The 21,203-nt window shown below is 43.4% G+C and overlaps 1 protein-coding gene across 1 annotated transcript in view; it reads right to left on the minus strand.

The window, feature by feature from the left end:
• Nucleotides 1–8,248, minus strand: part of LOC136943916 (lysophosphatidylcholine acyltransferase 1-like) — a 39,508-nt gene extending 31,260 nt beyond the window's left edge. The window contains exon 1 of the mRNA XM_067237404.1: nt 8,084–8,248. Within this exon, the coding sequence (XP_067093505.1) occupies nt 8,084–8,248 (165 nt within the window). The remainder of the gene's footprint in view (nt 1–8,083) is intronic.
• Nucleotides 8,249–21,203: the final 12,955 nt, after the last annotated feature.

Raw genomic sequence — 21,203 nt, forward strand, 5'->3', positions numbered from 1 at the left:
ACCCCACCCCCCTCTACTCCTACCCTCCCTCTCTCCCCTTCTCATGTTTTTGTTTCTAGTCTCATTGTCGTCTCTCCCCACTCCCAACTCCCTTTCCCCTGCCTTGTTTTTATCTCTTCATTGTTTCTCCTGGATCTTGTTACCTGGGATCAAGTGACTCCGCTGCCCCTGAACAGAACCTTGTGTTCTTCTGGGTCATTCTGGTATCTCTTGGCTAATTGGATCAGGTGTAAGTCAAGCCAGCAGGTTTGTGACTTTGATGTGACACTTCAGAGTGCTGCGTCTGTCTGCGGTACAGTGGGTAGGGTACACTGCACAGCGCTGCCCAGGTTGTGTGTTCAAACCACTTCTCAGTCAGCCAATCAATTCACTCCCATGTAATCACAGTGTGTTACAAGATTCACATTTATCCCGTGGCTTTTCTCGAGGTCTGTTGCGTATTTGGTGTCTTTTTTCATTCTAAGTCTTTGTTTACTGTTACGTCTTCACTTGCTGCTAAAGGCCCCGGGGGGGGGGGGGGACATTTGAGGGTCATTTCTTTGCAAACTTTGTGAACAAAGTGGAGACAGCTTCCAACGTCCTGCCACATCCCCTTCCTCCGCTCCTGTGGCCTGCTGGAGGAAGTTCTCCGATCATCACGTCAGAGCCGGGGCCGGAGGACTTCCTGAGTGGCCGTTGCTGTGTGTGGAGGAGGGGGGTGGTACAGGGCCTGGAGCTGCAGAAGGCCCGGCACCATCTGCCGGGTGAGCTTTCCTCGTTACTGCACCATGGGTGCTGCTCTCTGCTCACCCAGCCAGATGATGATCATTGTCTCAGAGTCAGCCGAGTGTCCCGGCGTCGGCCACCAGGACCCAGGGAGGTCACCAGACTGTCATGGCTCGCCGGAGAGGAGAGAGGGATGGGGAGGAGAGGAGAGAGGGATGGGGTGGTAGGGTGAGTGAGTGGGGGGGGGGGGGGGGGGGATGTGGGTGGGCGGGTTTGTCTCGGGGCACGGCAGGGTGGAGTCATGGCAACAGCTGGTGTGTCCTGGGACCCTGGCAGGCAATGGGAACTGGGTCTCCTCTTCCATACCTCTCTAGTTTTTTTTCTCTCTCTCTCTCTCTCTCTCTCTCTCTCTCTCTCTCTCTCTCTCTCTCTCTCTCTCTCTCTCTCTCTCTCTCTCCCACCTTAACCTCTCTCCATTTTTTGGAGATGTGAGGGTGGGGCCCTTGGTTTCAGTCACCTTTGCTGGTCTAGCTGTATTTATTGTGTAACGTGAGAAAATTAGTTTGAATGATTATGCTAATGTTAGAAAAGAATAAAACCCTACATGACCGATTCCTGGATGGTCCCAATTACAATTACAATCATGCTCAATTGTCCAAAAGTCCAGACACCAAAGCATTTGTATGTATAAACAAAGCTTTACTATGCTTCATTGTAGAAAAACGATGGTTCGTATGTTGAAATAAACTATTGTAGTGCGCCCTTGTACAATGTAGAAACATCCCACATTGTTAAATAATCGGTTTAAAATGTGTGGAAAATATGCTGAAAAAAAACATAATCCTTAAAAAATCCCTCTGCTAAGTAATATGGTTTGAAAGGAAATGACTATTTACACAAGAATAGAGTCCACTTAATAGATCATTAAGGGTATTTTGCTCCAAGGATAATTTGACATGCCATTTGCAGTAAAATGCTTAACGGTCATTAAAAAGGAGACATCTTTTTTTTCCAATCGGCTTCTTGACTGGGTTTTAACTAACTCATTCTGCCTCAACGTCTTAAAAGCTCTTTTCCCATACAAACGTGGCTTTAATCTAGTGTCGTAGCGCAATCATTTGAGAAGCCTTAACGATGGAACTTCAGATTCCGCCTCTGCTATTTATTAGCTTGACGCATCTCAGAGAGGGATCTCTGATTAATTGGGGTTAGCCCCCCTATATAACAAGGTCACTCCTCCCAAGCCTTCAACACTTTCTCCGTTTACATCAATTAGAGTGAAGGAGGAGCCGAGGGGCAAGTGGCGACTTCTAAAAAATATCTGGTGCTACACGGCCAATCCTGTTTAAATATAGCTCTGAAGGAGACGACTGTAATGAATTTCATGCAAATTAGATTTTTTTGCTCTTTTTCGCTGTCACTTTATTCTTTTCTTCTACTTCTGTTGGATATCTAGAGCCAATTATAGGCTACTGGTTGAGTAAGAGCTGAAAGACTTAGGGGAGTAGGGGACAAGGGTTTTGGAGTGGTTTATGTTGTGTATCTGTTTAGGAACGACAAGAAACTGTTGTCGAGTTGAGCTGCGCTTGTGGGCCACCGATAAACAGTCGAGGTCTCATCCCAGAGTATGAGTGCTGACTGAACTCCCTATGAAGAATTTGTATTTATTGAAAAGGTACAGTCTGCGTATTTGCATATCGTTTCTCTCTATCGGGTTTTGAACTTTTCATCCTATCCTGTACACGGATGTATGGGAATTGATTTCCTATCCTTTTTCTACACACACAAACGTGGACACTCACACACACACCGACACACACATATACACACTGACCCGCATGCACACAGGCCATTTCAGACATAAACAACAACCAAACCGTGTCTCATATTCCCTTCAGAACCTCATTTGCATTAGCAGAACGAGAGTAATACCATAATGCAATCCCCTCTTCACGCTCGTCCTCTGCGTGAGGGTAATATGGCATCATATCACCCACACAACCTCTTCCTAATAATATTAGTGTGCGTCTCCTCCCGTCCTCCCGCCCGCCCGCCCGCCGTGGGCTTGGCAGTGGGAGACTGTCTGAAAGCTGTCCAAACACAGAGCAGAGAGGGGCATTCTCTACTGCTTCAGACAGAGGGCAGCCTTGTGTCAGATACGCTCGCTTCCTTCCTCCCTCCCTCGCTCGCTCTCCCTCCCCCTCCTGTTCTCTCTTTATGCAAATGGCCCGTGAGTGACAGCCACACTGTTAAAGCAGTGATGTTACATATGAAGGGGAAAGGGTATCCAGCTAAAATATCTTGAAGCTTATTTTGATGGGTGCGAGAAGGGAATTGATTGCCGTCAATATGAGTCATATTGATATTTTATTAATATGATCGACACACAACGTTCAAACCTATTTCATTTACATGAGAGTATATGAAAACAAAAATCTGTATAGGAGTTGGCGCAATAAGGCATATTCCTTTTAAATAACATTTGACAACAATAAGCAAGTATGAAAAGGCTCTATTTTAGTTCATGCTTTGTTTCGTTTGACGTAGATGGGAAGTTTACCAAGAGTCAATGTTTATACCAATCTTTCCCACAGTCCTAATACATCTGAATTCCGTACACATGCGCACATCCTATCTGTCTCACTCTCTCTTCCTGTCCACCACATGTAACATGTCATATCAGTCTGTAATACAGAAGAATGTATGGTACGATGAACGATAAAAACAGACATGGGTGAACCATGATCAGAGAAGAATAGGAGGAGAAAGGGGGGTGGGTTATTCGATGGGGGGTGGCTGACCACAATGCCTCTATGATCTGATATAGTGACAATGCGCCCATGAACACATGTTTTAAACAGGAGATTATGACAGAGCACAGTTATTTCCTGTCCAACTACACTTTCAATTTCCTGCTTAACACTTTAGTTTTATTACATTGATAACGTGATAACATCTCCTGTATCCATGGGGACCAACTGACAGTGGTTACAATAGAATGGACTGATAAGAAAAATTATGTGGGAAAAAAGACAGAACTGGTATCTGTAAAAACCAATATAGTGTGTTGTAATAATTAACATTATCTGACCATGCTTTTTAATGGAGAAGTAGTTCAGTATGTATGCTATCTTTTACATTGTAACTGCATGGTTTCAATAGCATTATTAGATTCTCTGGAAGAGACATTTAGTCTAATCGCTTGTAGTCATCAAGTAGTAGCTTCAAACCGAACACCAGGACGTCACAGACCTCCTGTTTTCAACAAAAAAAGGAACACTGAAAGAAGCAAGACAAGGTTTTCACTGTGTCCTGTAGTCTGACCTCAATGATAAAAATCAACAATTTTTTGACTGCACAGAGGAACACAGTAGACTTTTTGGCTCTATGTTGTATTTGAGTAGGGCAGTGCAGAGCCGGGGGTTAACCGAGATGTCTGTGCGTGTGCTCTCCCATCTCCCTGTCCCTCCAGGCGCTCTATATTGACCTCATGTTTCCAGAAAGGTCCACAAACCGATTTCCAATGACACTCCAAATTTCAGCCAGGTCCTGATCTCTACTTAGACCAATTTAAGTCAATTTGTTATTGCAAATATAAATGTGGTAACTTGTAATATCCAGACGGCCAGGGAGAGTCATCCCGGGGCAAGGCCTTTTTCACATCTGACCCCACATCGAGGCCAGTCTTTGTTAGTCTTGCATTCAGCTGCCACTCATCTCAGTCTTTTTCATTAAATTTACTTGTGAACCGGGGTCCCAACTGGGCAGCTATCACAAGAATGTGCTTCCTCTCAAAAGTAACCTTGTCCTATTTTTCCTCTGCCAAAGTGCCAACTTCTCTTTTTTTTGGGCCAATGAATACTTGACTAATGAAATGTTTAGGCAAAGATTCATCATTGACTACAGTAATATCGTAGTAACAGACCCAGGGGGTTGTGGCGTAGCTGGAAGGTCATTAGTTCTTATGTGTTCGGATGTGGAGAGGAGGTGAGAAGGGCTGGCCGAGGGGGGTTGTGTGTGGGCACCACAATGAATGCTTACTTGACTTTTTGGCCTCCAGACGTGACAAAGACCAACACACACACACACACACACTCTTTCTCTCCATCTCTCTTGCTCACAGTACTTTGGCCCAGTTGATTCTCCCTGAAGCAGTTGACATTTACCCCAGTTGGATAATTGAGGAATAACATTTGCGTTACAATTTAACACGACCCCTGCCTTTGGAGCCCTTTCATATTACCTCAGTGGAAATGACTGCTGACACCCATCGATGCAAGAGGTGCTGAAGGGGGTGGGCGGGTGTCGGGATGGGAGGGGGCTGGGTGGGTTGGAAGGGGAAAGGGAGGGAGGTGGAGGGCTTCGGTAGTGATGGGGTATTGTTGATGGTGAAAGAAAGGGAAGCTTATTATTACAATGGCAGAGTCCATGTCAAGAGGAGCTGTTCTGCCCTTTTCATTCTCGGGCGAGCAACTATTAAGAAAAAATGTATTAAAAGAGCGAGGGGGGTGGGACTCTGAGGCAGTGACATGGAGCCAAAGCTAAAAGCAAAGGTTAATGGATTGACTGTTACCTGTGCAAGAAGCTTAACATTCCCTCCTGTACATGAAGAGACTGGCTGCTTCACTGGCCAGGCTGAATTAAAAGGACCTTGCACACTTGTTTGTTGATGAAATGTGAGGGGTTTATCTCAGTCAAGGTTAAGTCACATGCTTAATCAGTGTGTCTCAAAGTGATGTCTGTGTTCTTCAGCGTTTCTCAGCCCACTTGCTCCCTTTCGTTTGACTGGATGAGTAACACTGGAAATCCAAAAGACGTTCACATTCATATGGACATGATTTGGTTTCTTTTTAGATGTAATAATTGTTTATCATAATCCAGTACATGGACCATGACATAACATACTGGATGAGGATATTACAGTTAAAATGCAAGATTTTAGAGACAATGTTAATCAAAGCATGATACAGAATAGCTGTATTTTTCTGTCAACTCTCTGGCAGTGTTTCAGTGAGCTAGCAAGCCAGCCACCCTCTCCTGATAAATGACTGAGGAGTGACTGGTACACTTTATTAAAAAGTAATAACCATTTTTGTAGGCACCCTTCATGTCGTAAAGGGCCCATGAATCACCAGACATTGGCTGTCTGTATCTGATAAATGTGCCGTTTACCAGATGAGGAGTTATTTAGGACTGGCTATTAATTTAAATCCCGTTTATCCCCCCCCTTCCCTGAACAGAGCTTCACAGTGATAGACCAGCTAAAGACAGCTGGTTAACTGCAGACCATTACAATATAGTCTGTATCACACCGAAATGCGTTCTTACAGAAAAATACTAAAGCCTACTGCCTTGCGAGTTCGTCTTACAGTATGAATTGTGTATTTTCATAAAACCTATTGATGTCTTAAAAGAGTAGCAGTTTGTTAAAAACTACTATTAAAAGGATAATGTAAACATTTGAAAAGTTAAAAAGTCCTGATTGAATCTCCCTGCTAAAGACACTGTTACTCCTGCAGGCATTTATTTTGAAATATGTTTTTCACTTAACCATTCATCTAAACTACAACCCATTCATAAATATTATTAGTGCTTATTGCTAAACTGAGATAATCACATTCAGGCGTGGTAGTCTGTTTGGGTGAGAAATGTAATGAAGTTTCTATTGAGAAGCGACACTTGGTTGACCTTCAGACCCTGGGCCACAGACTGAATTACTATTCAGTTCATAAACACCAGCTTCATATTTACCATAAGTCTGGGATTAAAATTAATTAAAGAGAGAGATATGAATGTTTAGCCTCTTAGGCCCTACACCTAGAGTGTAAGTATATCCTACGTCATGTTTGGTTAACCTTCTCGTGGATTCCAAAGCCATGGAAGTAATTGAAACATAACAGAATTAGGTTACAAATGTCTGACAGAGCCTTGTGTGTACAGTAAAACCTCATACACTACTGAGCTTAACCCGTATTTTCATTTAATTAGTTTTTCATTCTGCTCAAAATGTCTCGCATCAGTTTAGACAAACAAATCTTGTGTAGATTTCTGTTCTACTCACAACCCTGTGTGCTAGCTACTGCTTAGTGTTCTCTATTCATTTAGTAAAATATTTAAGCAGTAGGATTTCTGTCAATTCACAGGTTTAAATTGAGAATATATATATATATTTTTTTTATCATGTTGAAGTAGAATTATAACAGAAATATGGGCCCGACATCTAAACGCTGATGAATCAAGTCATCAGCGTCAATCATTTGTGACAGAACCACTTTCCTGGGTGCACTAGTGCTCATCAAGTATACAGGACAGCACTGAAGATGACCAGAGCACGGTTAGGGCCTGCAGTCCAAAGTCTTGTAAAAGCAAGCAAGCCGGCTGGCCGGCCACACACACACACACACACACACACACAGACACTCCCTCTCACTCTCTCTCTCGCTCTCTCTCTTTTCTGTCTTACATAATGTGTCGTCCTCTCTCTCTTGTTTTATTTACATATGCATTGCATTCCATGATTGCCCAAGAGCACATTGCTCTCTAAAATGAATGACCCCAATACAGAGAAACTATTATGACAAAGATACAAGACAGATGTTCTATTTTGTTGTACGTTATTTATCAAAACCTGCCCTGTCCTCCTTTGTCTCTCTCTCGCTCTCTCTCTTTCTCTCTTTCCTTCTTAATCCCTTCATTTATGTTGTTTTTTCCCTTGTTGCACAGAGATACCTGCGTTTCTGTGTCACATCCCTGTACAGAAAAATCTTAAAGCGATCAGTAAAGGTGCTGCTGGGTGCAAAGTGCTCCAGTATTGATCATTCTTGTCAGTCTTTGGTGAAAAATGCTCTTCTCCTGTCAGTATGCATTTTTTGAACATGTAACATGAGTCGCTCGATTTTTGAACAAAATGCTTTCACAATGCTTTCACGCAGTGTGTTAGGCTCTTGACAAAAATACGGGCTTGTCCCCATGCTAGGCCTGGGATTGGACACATTTTGAATAGAAATGGTTGTGTGAGTGTGTGTAAAGTATCGGTGTGTATTTGAGCGTGAACGCACACCTGTGTGTTTGTCTGTACCTGATGTAGTGTTTGTTTGTTTTTGAAGTGGACGTGTTTGTGCTTGCAAACTAACATTCATCTCTTTGGCTCTGTCATCCCCTTGACCGTGTGTGTACGAGTGCAGTGTGGCTCTCACGAGCACACACTCACACACACACACACACACACACACACACTCACACACACACACACACACTCACAGTGCAGCAGCAGTCCTGATGATTAATGTAAAAGAGTTTGACAGTTAGAATAGACCCCCACGTCCCTCCTGGGCTCTGGGTGTTAATCTACCAGCTCCAGAGGATCTCAACTCCACACGTCCAGATCTAGAGCATCGTGTCCCAGGTGGAGGGCTTCGGGGCTGGGGTGCAGCCGTGCCGAAGCCCCTTTGTCCCAGGTGAAGTGCTCCAGGGATGGAGGGTGTAAGCCTGCAGGCAGCAGGTGGCTCAGCTGGTACTGTGTGTTCTGTACACAGACGTACATCACCTACCTGAACATAGCATCCCTGCTCCTGTCTCCTCTCCCACGCACACCCACCCCGACAAAACTTTATTCACTCCAAACTTTCAGCCTTGCTTAGCAGAGTGACTTCTTTTTTATACCTGTGTCTGCAGTCGTTAGTTTTATTTCAGAGTACTTCCTGAAGACTGCTACCTGAAGAGCTTATTTCATCTCCTCTGCACAGTGTACCAGACTATCTTGCGTACATTTTAAAATCTTTATTCCATTACTCCAACCTTCCAAAATTAGGATGTTTATTTAAATGACAGTGTTTGTATTGCACTGACAATGGTTGCAAATCAAAAAGCAAACTGGTGCTGTATCTGTGTTCTCCTCTGAGCATACAGTACATAGAGTACGGTGATGTGAGATGCAGTTTAATTTCTACGGCACAAAACAGACACTAGATGGCTGCAGATAATGGAGAAAGCAGCTAATGACATGCATTTCTGCCACACACACACACTGCCACACACACACACACACACACACACACACACACATACATACACACACGTTGACACACACATGCTGACACACTCACAAGCCGCCACATACAAACACCTTGACACACAAAGCAGGTCTCGGCAAAGAAGCAAACAGTAAAATGTTGTCATTTTCAAAGACATTTCTGGATGTTTTACCTGGAAGGACATATTTCTCAACAAAAACAGACGCTGTTCAGTAGTCTTTTGCATAAGTGCTTACGTAGGATTGAACTGATTGTGAACCTGCCTCACTGAATAAGGCTTTACATCAAGAGGTGCATGGTATTGCATACCGCATCACTTACTTACACCACTGTTAATTATAGTGGTGTATGACATCCACAATTGTGACACAAGGTGAACCGGTCCACATATTTTCTTTAGTCGCTTGACATTTCTGTAGTTTTTATGTTCAATCCCAATGCCGTGCAAACAAAACAAAACAATTTAGGAGACAAGTACAGCCCTGCATACCTGTGAGCGATGATAATTCATGTAAGAATGTGCACAGACAATATTTCTGGAGAAAGTGGGGGTATATTTCTTTTTCTTCTTGGGCAAGATTAAGCTATTTCACAATCAATAGAGCAGTCAGAATACATTTTATTGGGTGCATTACACTGCAAATGAATTGTAGAGCCAAGTAAAACCAATTGGGTACGTGATGGAATATCTGAAACCAGCTCTCTGACAATTGGTTACATTTCCAGAACATGTAGATTAATGGTCCTTGCAGCATGTCACATCTTCGCCATTTATTTATTACGCTCCATTATATTGCATTCAACGCTCAGCCACAGGATAACAAGAACCATTGATTATCTTTAAACGGAAGGGATCTTAATCTCCCGAGTAGGAAGTCTTGAATACGGTTTAAATATGCCCCGTGCTCTGCTGAAATATTTATCACCTCCAAAAGTGCAATTGCAGCATTTGTTTATGGTTTATATTTCAGCGCCCGTGAGAATGGATGGGACGGGCGGAGTTAGAGGGCTTTATCTGACTACATTCAGACAGGCTTATTAAGACCCTCTCCAGCGTTCCTGTGGAGCCCCTTGTCTGGTCGGAGATCATAGCATTAACACCAGTCCGAGGTTGGGCTTATGAACTGGGGAGTATATAAGTAATGCTCTTCCATTGCTCTAGGCCTCCTCCTTGTTCTTACCCATTCCCTCAGCAGCTATCTCCATTACCCCGATAAAGACGCCTTTTGAAGTATGGGTATTCCAGGGGAAGAGAAGCAACACGCTTGTACATCCACCATACACAGATGCGACGTCGAAACAAACCCATGACCGGCCATAGAGCACATCCCAACAACAACAACTTGTCCAAACAAAACAAAACATTCCTAAGATGATGATTTACATTCTTGAAGTGTGTCTGTAATTGAACCCAATGAGGAGGAGCACAGAGGAGGCCCATGTTTCCCTCGCTGTCTGGTGTGCTGCTCTCCGCACATCCCCTTCTGTCGCTTGATTCCAACCAAACAGGACAGAACGATGTGAGAAGCATTCATTCATATAATAATCCACACAGATGAGTGGAACTACCTTGGCGTGTGAATGAGGAGGAAACTAATTTTAAGGGTTACAGTCACACTCAGGGGTGGATAATACGTGGCTTTGTACAGCTGTGACAGACGGGTACGTGAATCCAGCTGAGCAGTAAATGTGATGGGAGGTGTGCCTCTTCCAAAATCAAAAAGCTCATTTCGCCAGTCGCGGGCAGGAGCCATGGATGCCGCGGTGCTAAAGCGTCAAGGATTATCCTTCCATGTCTTCATCGTCATCACAACCAGAGATCCACCCCCCCCCCCATCCCCCTCCTCATCCACCCCCTCTACTTATCTGAAATCAGAAACCCAAATGAAGCATGAAGTTAATTGAATTTCAGCAGCGATAAACATGCGTTTAAGAGCTCAGCTTGAGCACTAAGCAACTTCTTCATGGCCTCCCTCCTCGGCTCGCCCCCAACCTGGTGGTGACTTGGTGGAACATTCGCCGCTAGAACAACAAGGCTCGTCTGTGAAGATATCGGCAGCCCCTGGAGTGAAGGCCACATTCTACTCTGCACCAGCCTTTCATTTGATCCCATCTTTTCCCTTTCTCGCATTGCTTCTTTCTTCTGGAGGTAATTGGATTAGATTTAGAGTGGGCTACAATGCCAATGCAGAGAGAATTTAATAACAAACATCAATCTTAAATGCCTAATTTCCAAAGATATTTATATCAGTTGGAGTCATACTCTGGTAATCATCCTAAAGAAGCACAAGAACATACACTTAGGCAACATGATGTTTTAGCCTTTACCATGGGTATAGTGTGTCTTAGCCTACTGTATAAAACAACCTTTCAGTACTCAGACAGACAACTTGTCAAGACAAATTAGATGGACACATGCTGGATCTAACAGATGTTTGAAAAACATTAGTCTTTATACTTATAACCTATTTTTATACCTTCCCATTGAATATTTCAAGGTGCTTCACTGTTGAGAATATCCTTGATGTATATAACGGTGAAGACTCATGGCAAGCCAACTTGACAGAAGACGCATGGCAAGCCAACATGACATACAGGACGAGCTGAAACGGCTGGAGGACCATTACTTGTCAACTCTTCATCAATATTTCACCCGCTTGTCATCAAATATTAAAGGATTAATGCTGATGATCCATCCGGGTGGTCCTGGGATATTTCACTTGTGAAATCAAGAATACTTCCTGCTCCTAAAATGAACATCAAGACCACTTCCTCTTCCTGCAACAAACATCCAGAAAACTCCCTCATCCTATTTCAGGCAGAGTAGACAAAACTCACAACCCCTTGTTAATCTCAGGTTTGCGGGTGGGAAACTGCAGGATAGTACGTGAGAGACTGAATCTGCAAACATTTCATGTCTTCTTTGATGACTCGTGTTTTGTTGTTGTTTTATTTTTCCAATTATATTTACAGTAACATGCTTAGATACTGTACATACATACCTGCATTGCCGGGGTTTTCCCTGACTTTACTGCCACAGTTATCCAAAATGAGTTGGGGTTTTTCCCCTGAGGCAAATATCCCAGTTTGTGATCACAGAGGCTGCAGCTCTGTTTGTGTGCTATTCAACAGGAAAACCGTTAGGGAAATGCCATTTATCTTTGGTGTTGGGAGCGAGGCTCCTCTAGGGTTGGCCTGGGGCCTGAGAACCAACCAGCAGAGAAGGAATTCCCACCAGCATCGCTTCAGGCATCTACAGACAGGAAACAAGTCTCTCTGTCAATGGCTCAGTAGGACAGATAACTAAAATAAGTTCCTTTTGGTTTATTGGTAAGTTTTGGCTTGGTGACTTGGGAGGACTGGGGATTGGATCCTTGTTCATGTCTAGGTTACTGCTCAGTATAAGGAAACTATCTGGGTAGAGTAAAATACTTGAGTTGGAGTCAAGGCCAAAATGATCCCCTTCAAAAGTATAAAACAGTTCATGTTTGTGTCTTTAAGACTGAGTCTTAACCCAGGTCAACTCAATACTTACTGTATTTAACGAATGTGAATTCCATATAAAGTTTAGACTTGCAATGTTGAAACAGTAACTGCCTTCATTTAATTTTTATCTAGAATTTTGGTGTTTCTATGTTAACTGAATGACTGTGTCAGAACCTGTCTGTGTATTTGTGTGTTTCTGTGTGTGTTTCTGTGTGTGTATTTATGGAAAAAATGCTAACATAACATTACTAAACTTATATCCTGATATTGGTGGCTCCAGTTTGTCCAGAAAGGCAACACGACTTCTCGTGTAAACCGGAAAATCTTCAGGAGGACCATACTGTCCTGTCTTCTGACACAGGCTTCAGTTTCCAGGAGTTCTCCTGTGTACTTACGTCATGTTAACACTGGCACCTGAGAGGGTTGGCAAAGTAGACATATTCATTACAAACAACTAGTTCTGTTCCGAACACCCTAGCTAAGATTCAGGGTGAGATAATGAACTGGGAGGGAGCCATTCACCTTGTTGTTGTCTAACTACAGTAATTATAACATTTAAAGGACAAAATAGGATAGCATGCCTTGGCTGGACACAGTTACAGTGTCAGCCATGTTAATGAACTGAAGACGCGCAGGCACTTAAAACCAGAACGACAGCCAAGGGGATCCTGATTACACAACTGAGGCGCAATTATTTATGTTGAGGTGAACGTATAGAGCTGTCACGTTATTTAAAGAATTTGGGGGAGGGTCATCAACAGTGGTTCTTTGTAATCAAGTTATAATTGCATTACTTCCTGTTGTATTCCATCCACTGAATTTGTTCTGCCATTTTGCTTCTGTATTCCTCCACCAATTCACTATAAGTAAAGGATAAAGAGCGAAAACAACTGGAAACAATTACTCATGCACATTGAGAGGGAACAATATGTCCTCTTTCGCCCCCACTCACACAGAAAACTGCATTTGTGCATATCTATGCATGTATGGCTGGCTATATAGATGCTCATCTCTGTTCTTCATCAATTTGACAGCTTTTTTCTCCCTTGGAAAGATAACATTTATTATAAGCATAAGCAATACATATTGGCTGGAAGTGAGTTTGTGGCACATTCCCTGCACCTCATAATCACTCCTGTCCAGTGTTAAGCATCCTCAATGATCTATGGGCTCCATTTTTATTCCTTGCTTTCTGCATCGCTGGGTAGCTACTCGGGGCTCTGGAAGGGGCGGCATGGAGAATAACCTGCGCTCATTCGATCCTGCTTTGCATGTTTGGAAGATCATTACAGTCTCAGGACTGAAGGTGATTGAAGCTTCATATTGACACACATCTAATGGCCTAGATATGTGTAACATATCAAAACATGTTGTACACCGAATGGACGTTATGGATAAGGGGTATTATGCATATCGATAATTTAGCTGAAAAGGCCTTTGTTTGGACTTCATTTCCTTGTTACTTATTATAATTCCTTTTGTGGAATACGCAAATCAGTTCTATGGAGATCTGAACCAACAGTCTGGAGTAAAAGAAAAACAATAGAAAGGGACGGGGAAATTAATGTTTTATTAATTATTACTATGTAGAATAAGGCAAAGTTGACTTATTTTCATAAAATAAATAAACACAATATCTCAAGGGAGGCCTGATATTTTTTTACATTTATGATGAAATTAGCTTTTTTTGCTAACTGCTTTTTTGTTTCAGTCGCATCATGGGATTTTACATTCTCTTGTATTCCATTCTCATTTTTAATCACTTGTGGGAAAGGCATGCTCTTGCCCCAAGCATTATGCTAATATTTATTTTGGTTTGTATTACCCTACTGTTTACATCCAATTCTCCAGAGTCATAAAATGTCCATATCCCTAATGCTATTGAGTTACATATCATTTCCCTTAACTTACCATATTTTTGAACAATGTTTTTGTGCAGTACTTGAACACAATGACTTCACTAAGTAACACAACACAATGAAAAGGTAGTCATCACTGTGACAGTCATCACCAACTTACATTTGTCTTCTATTGTAAACAAATACTGCTGTGACTTTGGGAAACAGTTTCTACCCTCTGTGCCTCACAGAACACAGCACTTGTGCTCGCTCAAAACAGTTAGTCTACATAAACAGCGTTGTCATTGGGGCCTGCGTTTGTTTTGCTACAGATGAGAATCTTGCCAACCAGAAACGCCATATGGCCAGTGCTGGTAAGTCTCACAAGTGCCTCTCGCCATACTTCAAACATGCCAGGCCCCCTTCTCTCCATTACCTGGCGAGGGCAGCCCATTTCCCAGAAGCGCTACCGCCTGATTAAAAAGATAGCTCGCGCACCGAGAGCGCCACTTTCCCCAGAACAGCAGGCGAGAGCACTACTGACGTACCCGTTGAAATGGGAGGATTAATGGATATTTATATTTCATTATGTTTAATGTTCGCTCGAGAGTAATGCATCATCCCTCAGCAGATATTGAAACATATGTCAACCCTATCCACTTACGTATAATTCGATTTGACTTTAAATGCATTGATCAAATTTTATTAAGGTCCAATGCATCTTCTAAAAAGGCTGACTAACACAATATAGCTGGGACACATGTATCAGATAAAGAGGTAGACATCACACTTTAATCCTGTTGAAACAATTCTGGTGACTTCTGAGTGTCACATGGTGAAAGCTCATTCCAGGGTTAAGGCTGATGAAGGACCACTTTATGACAGGATTATTCAGAAGTTTTTTTTCTTTCCTGGAACTCTCTCGGATATAGGCATTTATGTGTCCTGTTATTGCTTTTCTCTGTGAAAACATTCCTGGTTGTCAACCACCTTCACTCATATCAAAGTGTTAATGTTAGGATCTCAGCATCTTACATTATAACGCAGGAATGATTATTGTCTCCGACATAAATCTCTAATATTCTAAATATAAAGCTCTTGTGAGCATTTAGAATATCAGAAAAAAAACAAATGTCAAAGTTGGGGAACAGGTTTTTTCCATGTTTACAAGGAGTTATGGTGACTGAAGTCTTGTCAGTAGGCCTAATCCTCAACCAAACAGCCTGTACTTCTGAGGAGATTATCTGATAATTGTGACAGGTCAACAACCCTCTGCTACTTCTACATAATATCAAGTGACATCCTTAGTGGCTCTCTCATACTTCCTGTCAGGGCGGAGGGGGCATGCGTCGTCCGACGCCAAATGAGTCACCTCTGAGAAAGAACTTCTCAGCAGGAGAACAATGCGACGGGGACAAAGGCCGGCCATTTTGTAGCCTTGCTTGAGTTTGAAGGCTATGACAGACAGAGGGTCTGCTGTCAGGTTTTGTTCTGTCTGTCACAGTACACTTACCTCCTGGTGTTTCCAGTAATCAATACAGGCCTGAAATCACCTACAGTTACCCACCTCCGTTACCGCCTGTTTTGTCCATTCATTAATAATGAATTGGCTCCCCTCCTGTCTCCGCACCGGTGACTCTCTAGCCCTCACACACACACACAACACACGCTAACACACACACTCAAATGCACACCCAGACACACTCCTACAATGGATACACGCGCTCCCATGGATACACACACTTACACAGCTAGACTCACACACACACGCACACACTCTCACACCAACATCGAGTCTAACATTTCTATTGCATTTGCTAATCATTGATCAATAATTCAGGGGCCCTCTCCCATCCTGAAGGGTCCTATGCTTCCTGGAACATATGGCAGAGGGCTGACAGCATTCAGGTTTCTATTCCCTTATCACGGAGGCCATGAAGGAAAACAAGTTGTTTAAAGTTGTTTTTCAGGGCTTGACTTTTGTTCCGGGCTTGTTACGTTAAATGACTGTGTGGCTACGCTGGTTATAGCAGCCAGTGTAATTTGCAGTGTAAGATGACACGATGGTTATCTATAGGGCCTCTCTTCATTTCCTCCAAGCTGCTGTTGGACAATCCCTTCCTACTTTATCCCCCACGCACGTCTTCTGTAATTTGTCCGGCATGAGTCTAATCACAAAGGTCCCCCGCTTCAGTAACCCCGTAATATTTCTTAATACCTTCCATTTTGATAACTATGCATATTAATAATATGTCTTATACAGTTGTGTTCTGTGTGTCTAGTCTCACTTGTAGAGGTATAGTAGGCTGTGGAGGGGGAGTGGGCCAGAGGTATCATGGGGGTTTTGGCCGAAAGTGTGTTTTCATGCGGTAGTCTCGGTGGGCATCCATCCCCAATGAGGAATGGCACCTCTCAGGCCAGCCTGGTGCATGCTGGGAGTATGATGGATAGAGGATGTCCACCGCCTTCTCCCAATGGCCGACCCTGAACTTCCTTTTTTACGGCTATGAACCAAGCACATATATAATACATATTTCCCCGGTTCGAAAGGCAGTGCATACTTTGGTAATGACTTGGGAAATGTTGCAACTTCTTTATTGCAGTTATTGCCAATCATTAGCCCTGCAGGAAACAAGCCATTAAAAAAATCAAGGAAGATTGACACAGACTCATATATAGACTTTTAATGAAAGGAGATTTCTGGAAAAAAATGAAAACAATCTTCCTGTAGGCGAAACTGTACAAGCCTGTAACTGCATTAACATGCAGAGCAGCTTTGCAGGCAGCAGCAGCAGCTAGGAAACAGTTACTTTGTAACAAGTGACTGGTCACAAATAATTACAGTTGATAGCATTATCAGGAAATAATCATGAACCTCACATGTTGTCTCTTTGGATCACTGCTTGAATCACCCACAAGAAAGACGAGGTTTGAAAGAGAGAGTGAGAGAGAGAGATGGAGCCGAGACAAGAGTCAGTTATGAAACCCGAATCTTATCCCTTATTTATTTATTTATCCCCCTCCCCCTTACCACCTTCTTCCTCAGCTAATTCTAATGAAGAGGCCTCAAATGACTTCATTTAGAGTGAAGTTAATTGGGTTTGGTGCTACATGGGTGCGTTTCCTGCTGGAAACTTTCCTGTGTTTTTTTTTTTTTCCCTCTTGTTGAAAGAGTGGCTGGTCTCTTCCGCGTGTCACCCTGTTAGTCTGCACTGTAATTAGATCTGGCACCCGCCTCCAAATGATAAATGCTGGGATGATGAATGGAAATGCAAATGCGTGTGAAGTAGCCCCGGCCATCAAAGAGAGAATATCATTAACACTTTCCTGCTGTCAAATCCATCATTGTCAAGGGTGGCTCCCCGTGTCCCACCGCAGCCACCGAGGGGCTGGTTAGGAGTGAGGAGTCATGGGCCGGCATGTGTGTGTGTGTTGGGGGGTGGGGGGACTTGAGACATCAGCTGGGTTTCACAGCCTTTGTGCTCTCTGGATCTGTTGGCATATTATTTCAGACATCTACTTATTAGCTTAACATTATTTTAGGTACACTATACATTGACCATCCTATTTGCAGTGTTTTACAGTATTTTATTGCTTTTTCAAATATTTTTTAAAGGCCTTCCATGGGGGGAACATGTATTTGAAAATGTCAGATGTTTCAGTTTACCGTTTAAGAATCTGCAGAAACGTTTGTGACATGATCCCCTAGCCCTCAGATGGGTTGTCAGGTGGTAACAGGTATTTCAGGTACCTACACACACACTGCCAGATCAGAAGCTCTTTGTTGTGCCTCAATGCCAAGTTCCTACACTCTGCAACATAAGAACACACACTTGTGCTCAGCACAGCAAGGGCTGTTTTAACCAGATTATATGGAGTCTTGGATTACATAAAGTGTGTGAGGAAGGGTACAGGGATGTGTGTATGTGTGTGTGTGTGTGTGTGTGTGTGTGTGTGTGTGTGTGTGTGTGTGTGTGTGTTTGAAGCCAAGTGGGTGTCTAATTCACCAGACAGACAGACAACAATCAAGCTAGCCAGGCAGGCTGTCTCTCTCTCTGGCCCATGTTAAGGCAAACTCTGCCATCTCTGTCCTACAGGCTACGTTAGGCAGCAGCCACAACAACAAGAACTAATGTCACAAGTCGATGGCTCCTATTCTTTTTTCCCCTTCTCAATAATTCACAGGGCGCTGTCGGACAAAGCTGCCCTGGCGTATACACCCTGTAAAATAAACCACTTACTCACGCACACTCCCTCCTTGTCGCAATTAAACATTTGTTGAAGTGTAAAGAATTGGAGAATGATTCCAGGTAATGAACAACGGCACGCGAAAGTGGAGCGGTTAAAAGCTGTTCGGCAATCATTTGATCACACTCCTCAGGAATTAGAAGTCTTTACTTTGACTGGAACTGAAATGACAGCATCCACCTGACAGTAACAACGCATTACCGGCGCGCTGGCTGATCATTCAGATTGCCAAGTCATTGTTTGCTGCATCAATTTAGGGTGACGACATGAGCTCAATGTCTGGCCCATGCCATTGGCTATAGTGCCGATGGCCAAAAATGTTTTTGTCCCCGTGACTAATCGAGTGAGATTTACTCATGTATAACTTACACAGTTGTCCTTGAGCAGGTAATTGGATAGTGTCTGAGTTCCAGAGGTCAATCCTGTTATTGCATCGGGAGAAACAGACAGGCGTCATTGCACCGGTCACGTAGCCCGTCGGGTTAAATGATGCAGGACCTGCACATTGGTACAAATATTTACGCTTTGCTATCTACGGTAGTTCATAGTACATTTAAAACATTTCATTTTATTACCTCGTGTTACACACATCACCACCATTTCTTGTAATATTGCCGTTATGTAGAACACATTTAGAATTCGACCTTGTGGTCTTTAGAAATTGGTAAAGTTTGCTTTTCACGGGTGTGTTCTTGGAAAATGACTTACTATCCTGCTTAACTAAGTAGGTGACTCAGCGGTACAGCTCAGCCTTTTGTTTAATAATACAGTATTTTACACAGATAAGATGCACCCTTTGTAGCTGACTATGAACCCCAATCTCCTGTAGTCACTGGAGCCTGCCCGCACAACAAAGTAAGGTTTAGTGTCAGCTCAGATTATCTTGATAATCGCCTGCTGCATTTATATCTAAGACAATACCGGGTGGTTTTCTTCCGGTGGCATGTGTATAAAACCAGAACGAAGCTGAGTGATGGGGCCACTAGCTTGGGTTAGTGGAACCAAACAATACAGAGTGTTGCGTTCTACGCTTCTAGGCCTGTTCACTTCAGACACCCTTTCCAGACAGACAATGAGCTCATCTAGTAAGGGGTCTTATTTGTAATCAAATATGTCATTAAGTATTCAGTAGATCAAAAGTTCACCGGCCATTGTTGCGGCATCAGGCAGACCGTTGGGGAGCTGCAGCGTTAAACCAAATTAGAGTGAGGTTGGGGGATGAGGTGGTGGTGATGGTGGTGGTGAGGCCCAGCTTATAAATAATTTCCGCGGGCGACTCTACTTACCAGTGGCTGTGTCCGTGAGGACGAGGTCATTCTGGTGACTAGCGGGAGAGCAGCTTAGCGTCACTCAGGGGCTGAAACCCAATCACAATCTGTGACTTGGCCTGCAAGCTGAAGCCTGAAGCAGGACAGGAGTGGGGAATATAATGTAATGAACAGTGTTATTGCTCTACCTCTCCATAAGTGCATCAGATTTCCGGGTGAAGTTCCTGTACATATTCCTTTGTGAGGTAACACACTCGGGCTCCATTACAATTCCAAATTTGAACAAATCAAAAAAGGCAGATGGATGTTTTGAAATATGCTGTGAATGAACACTGTTAAACACAGAAATATAACTGTTACGTAATCGCTTTGACCATACTCTTTGAGGATTGTCATATCCAACATACTCATTCCTAAAATACAAAGTAGTGAGGTAACCTTACTGGATAGATAGAAGTGCTGGTCCAGCTAATACCTCATCACTTATCAGATAACCAGGTTTATCAGCAGACATTTTGCTTTGTACTTCCAGGCTTCCAGTCAAAGAGTCAAAGCTGGTTGGCGGTGGAGACTGTCTCTGGACAGGGCAAGGTTCTTCTAACCAACAAAATCCCCTGTCAAGTATGATGCAAACTGACAACGGCCTTCGTCTGGTCCTTTTACTCCACCTGTCAGAGAGAGAGAGAGGAAGAAAGAGAGAGCCCTCTGTTTTATTTACCTCTTTATCCTTTTCTCTGTTATTTGCCCCATGATCCCTCCCATATGACATTTGAGAGGTGCGTGCGTGCCTGTGTGTGTATGTCGGAGAGAGAGAGAGAGAGTTAGAGAGAGAGAGTGAGCGAGCGAGCGAGATAGAGAGAGAGAGAAAACCTACATGAGTATTTCCCTGTGTTTCTAGCACAGAGGACAAGGTGAAACCAACAGCCCTGACACAGCAGAGTTAAACGGACAACACGTCCTGACTGGGGTGGTCTGGGCCGGACAGCTCCACAGTTTGACGGACCTCCACTCAGCCTGAATATTTGATGAGGAGGTCCGCTGAGGTTTGTTCTACAGTGTCCTTAGGATATGTAGCCTCCAGCCAAACAGTCTCTTAGGTGGATGCTGGCTGTGGTACAATGCTCCTGCTTGTTCCGACTTTCTCACTGTCCACAAGGGCCCTCTGTAATGGAATGGACTCACACCTGGCAGGTCTGAAAGCAAATAGGGCAGCATGTGAGAAGAAGTTACCGACACATGTAGACCATTTGTCATTTTCAATATTGTTCAGCACAACAAAACTTACTCTTTTGTCATTACTTATTCAGCATGGTTCTGAAGTGACCTAGTCACGGGAACAAAGGAACGTCAGTCTTGTTTTAACAGCGACAACAACAAAAAACACTAACGGAACGAGACTGACTTGTCTGGAGGTTTCGCATGTTTTCATGTCTAGCATCACTCACTGGAAATAGATATATCTCTCTTTCCTCCCAAATCCACAAAAAGGCCACAGGTCTGTCGAAAGAACTTCAGGGAACAGCTATGAGGGCCGCAGCGCCTTTGGCACGTGGGGAACTGCTTTGCAGTCTCCATCTCTCTGGGTTTCATCTTTGATGCCGTCCTGTCCTGAGCCTGCCATGAGA

Source organism: Osmerus mordax, chromosome 6 (genome assembly GCF_038355195.1).
Source record: "Osmerus mordax isolate fOsmMor3 chromosome 6, fOsmMor3.pri, whole genome shotgun sequence".
Taxonomy (NCBI): domain Eukaryota; kingdom Metazoa; phylum Chordata; class Actinopteri; order Osmeriformes; family Osmeridae; genus Osmerus; species Osmerus mordax.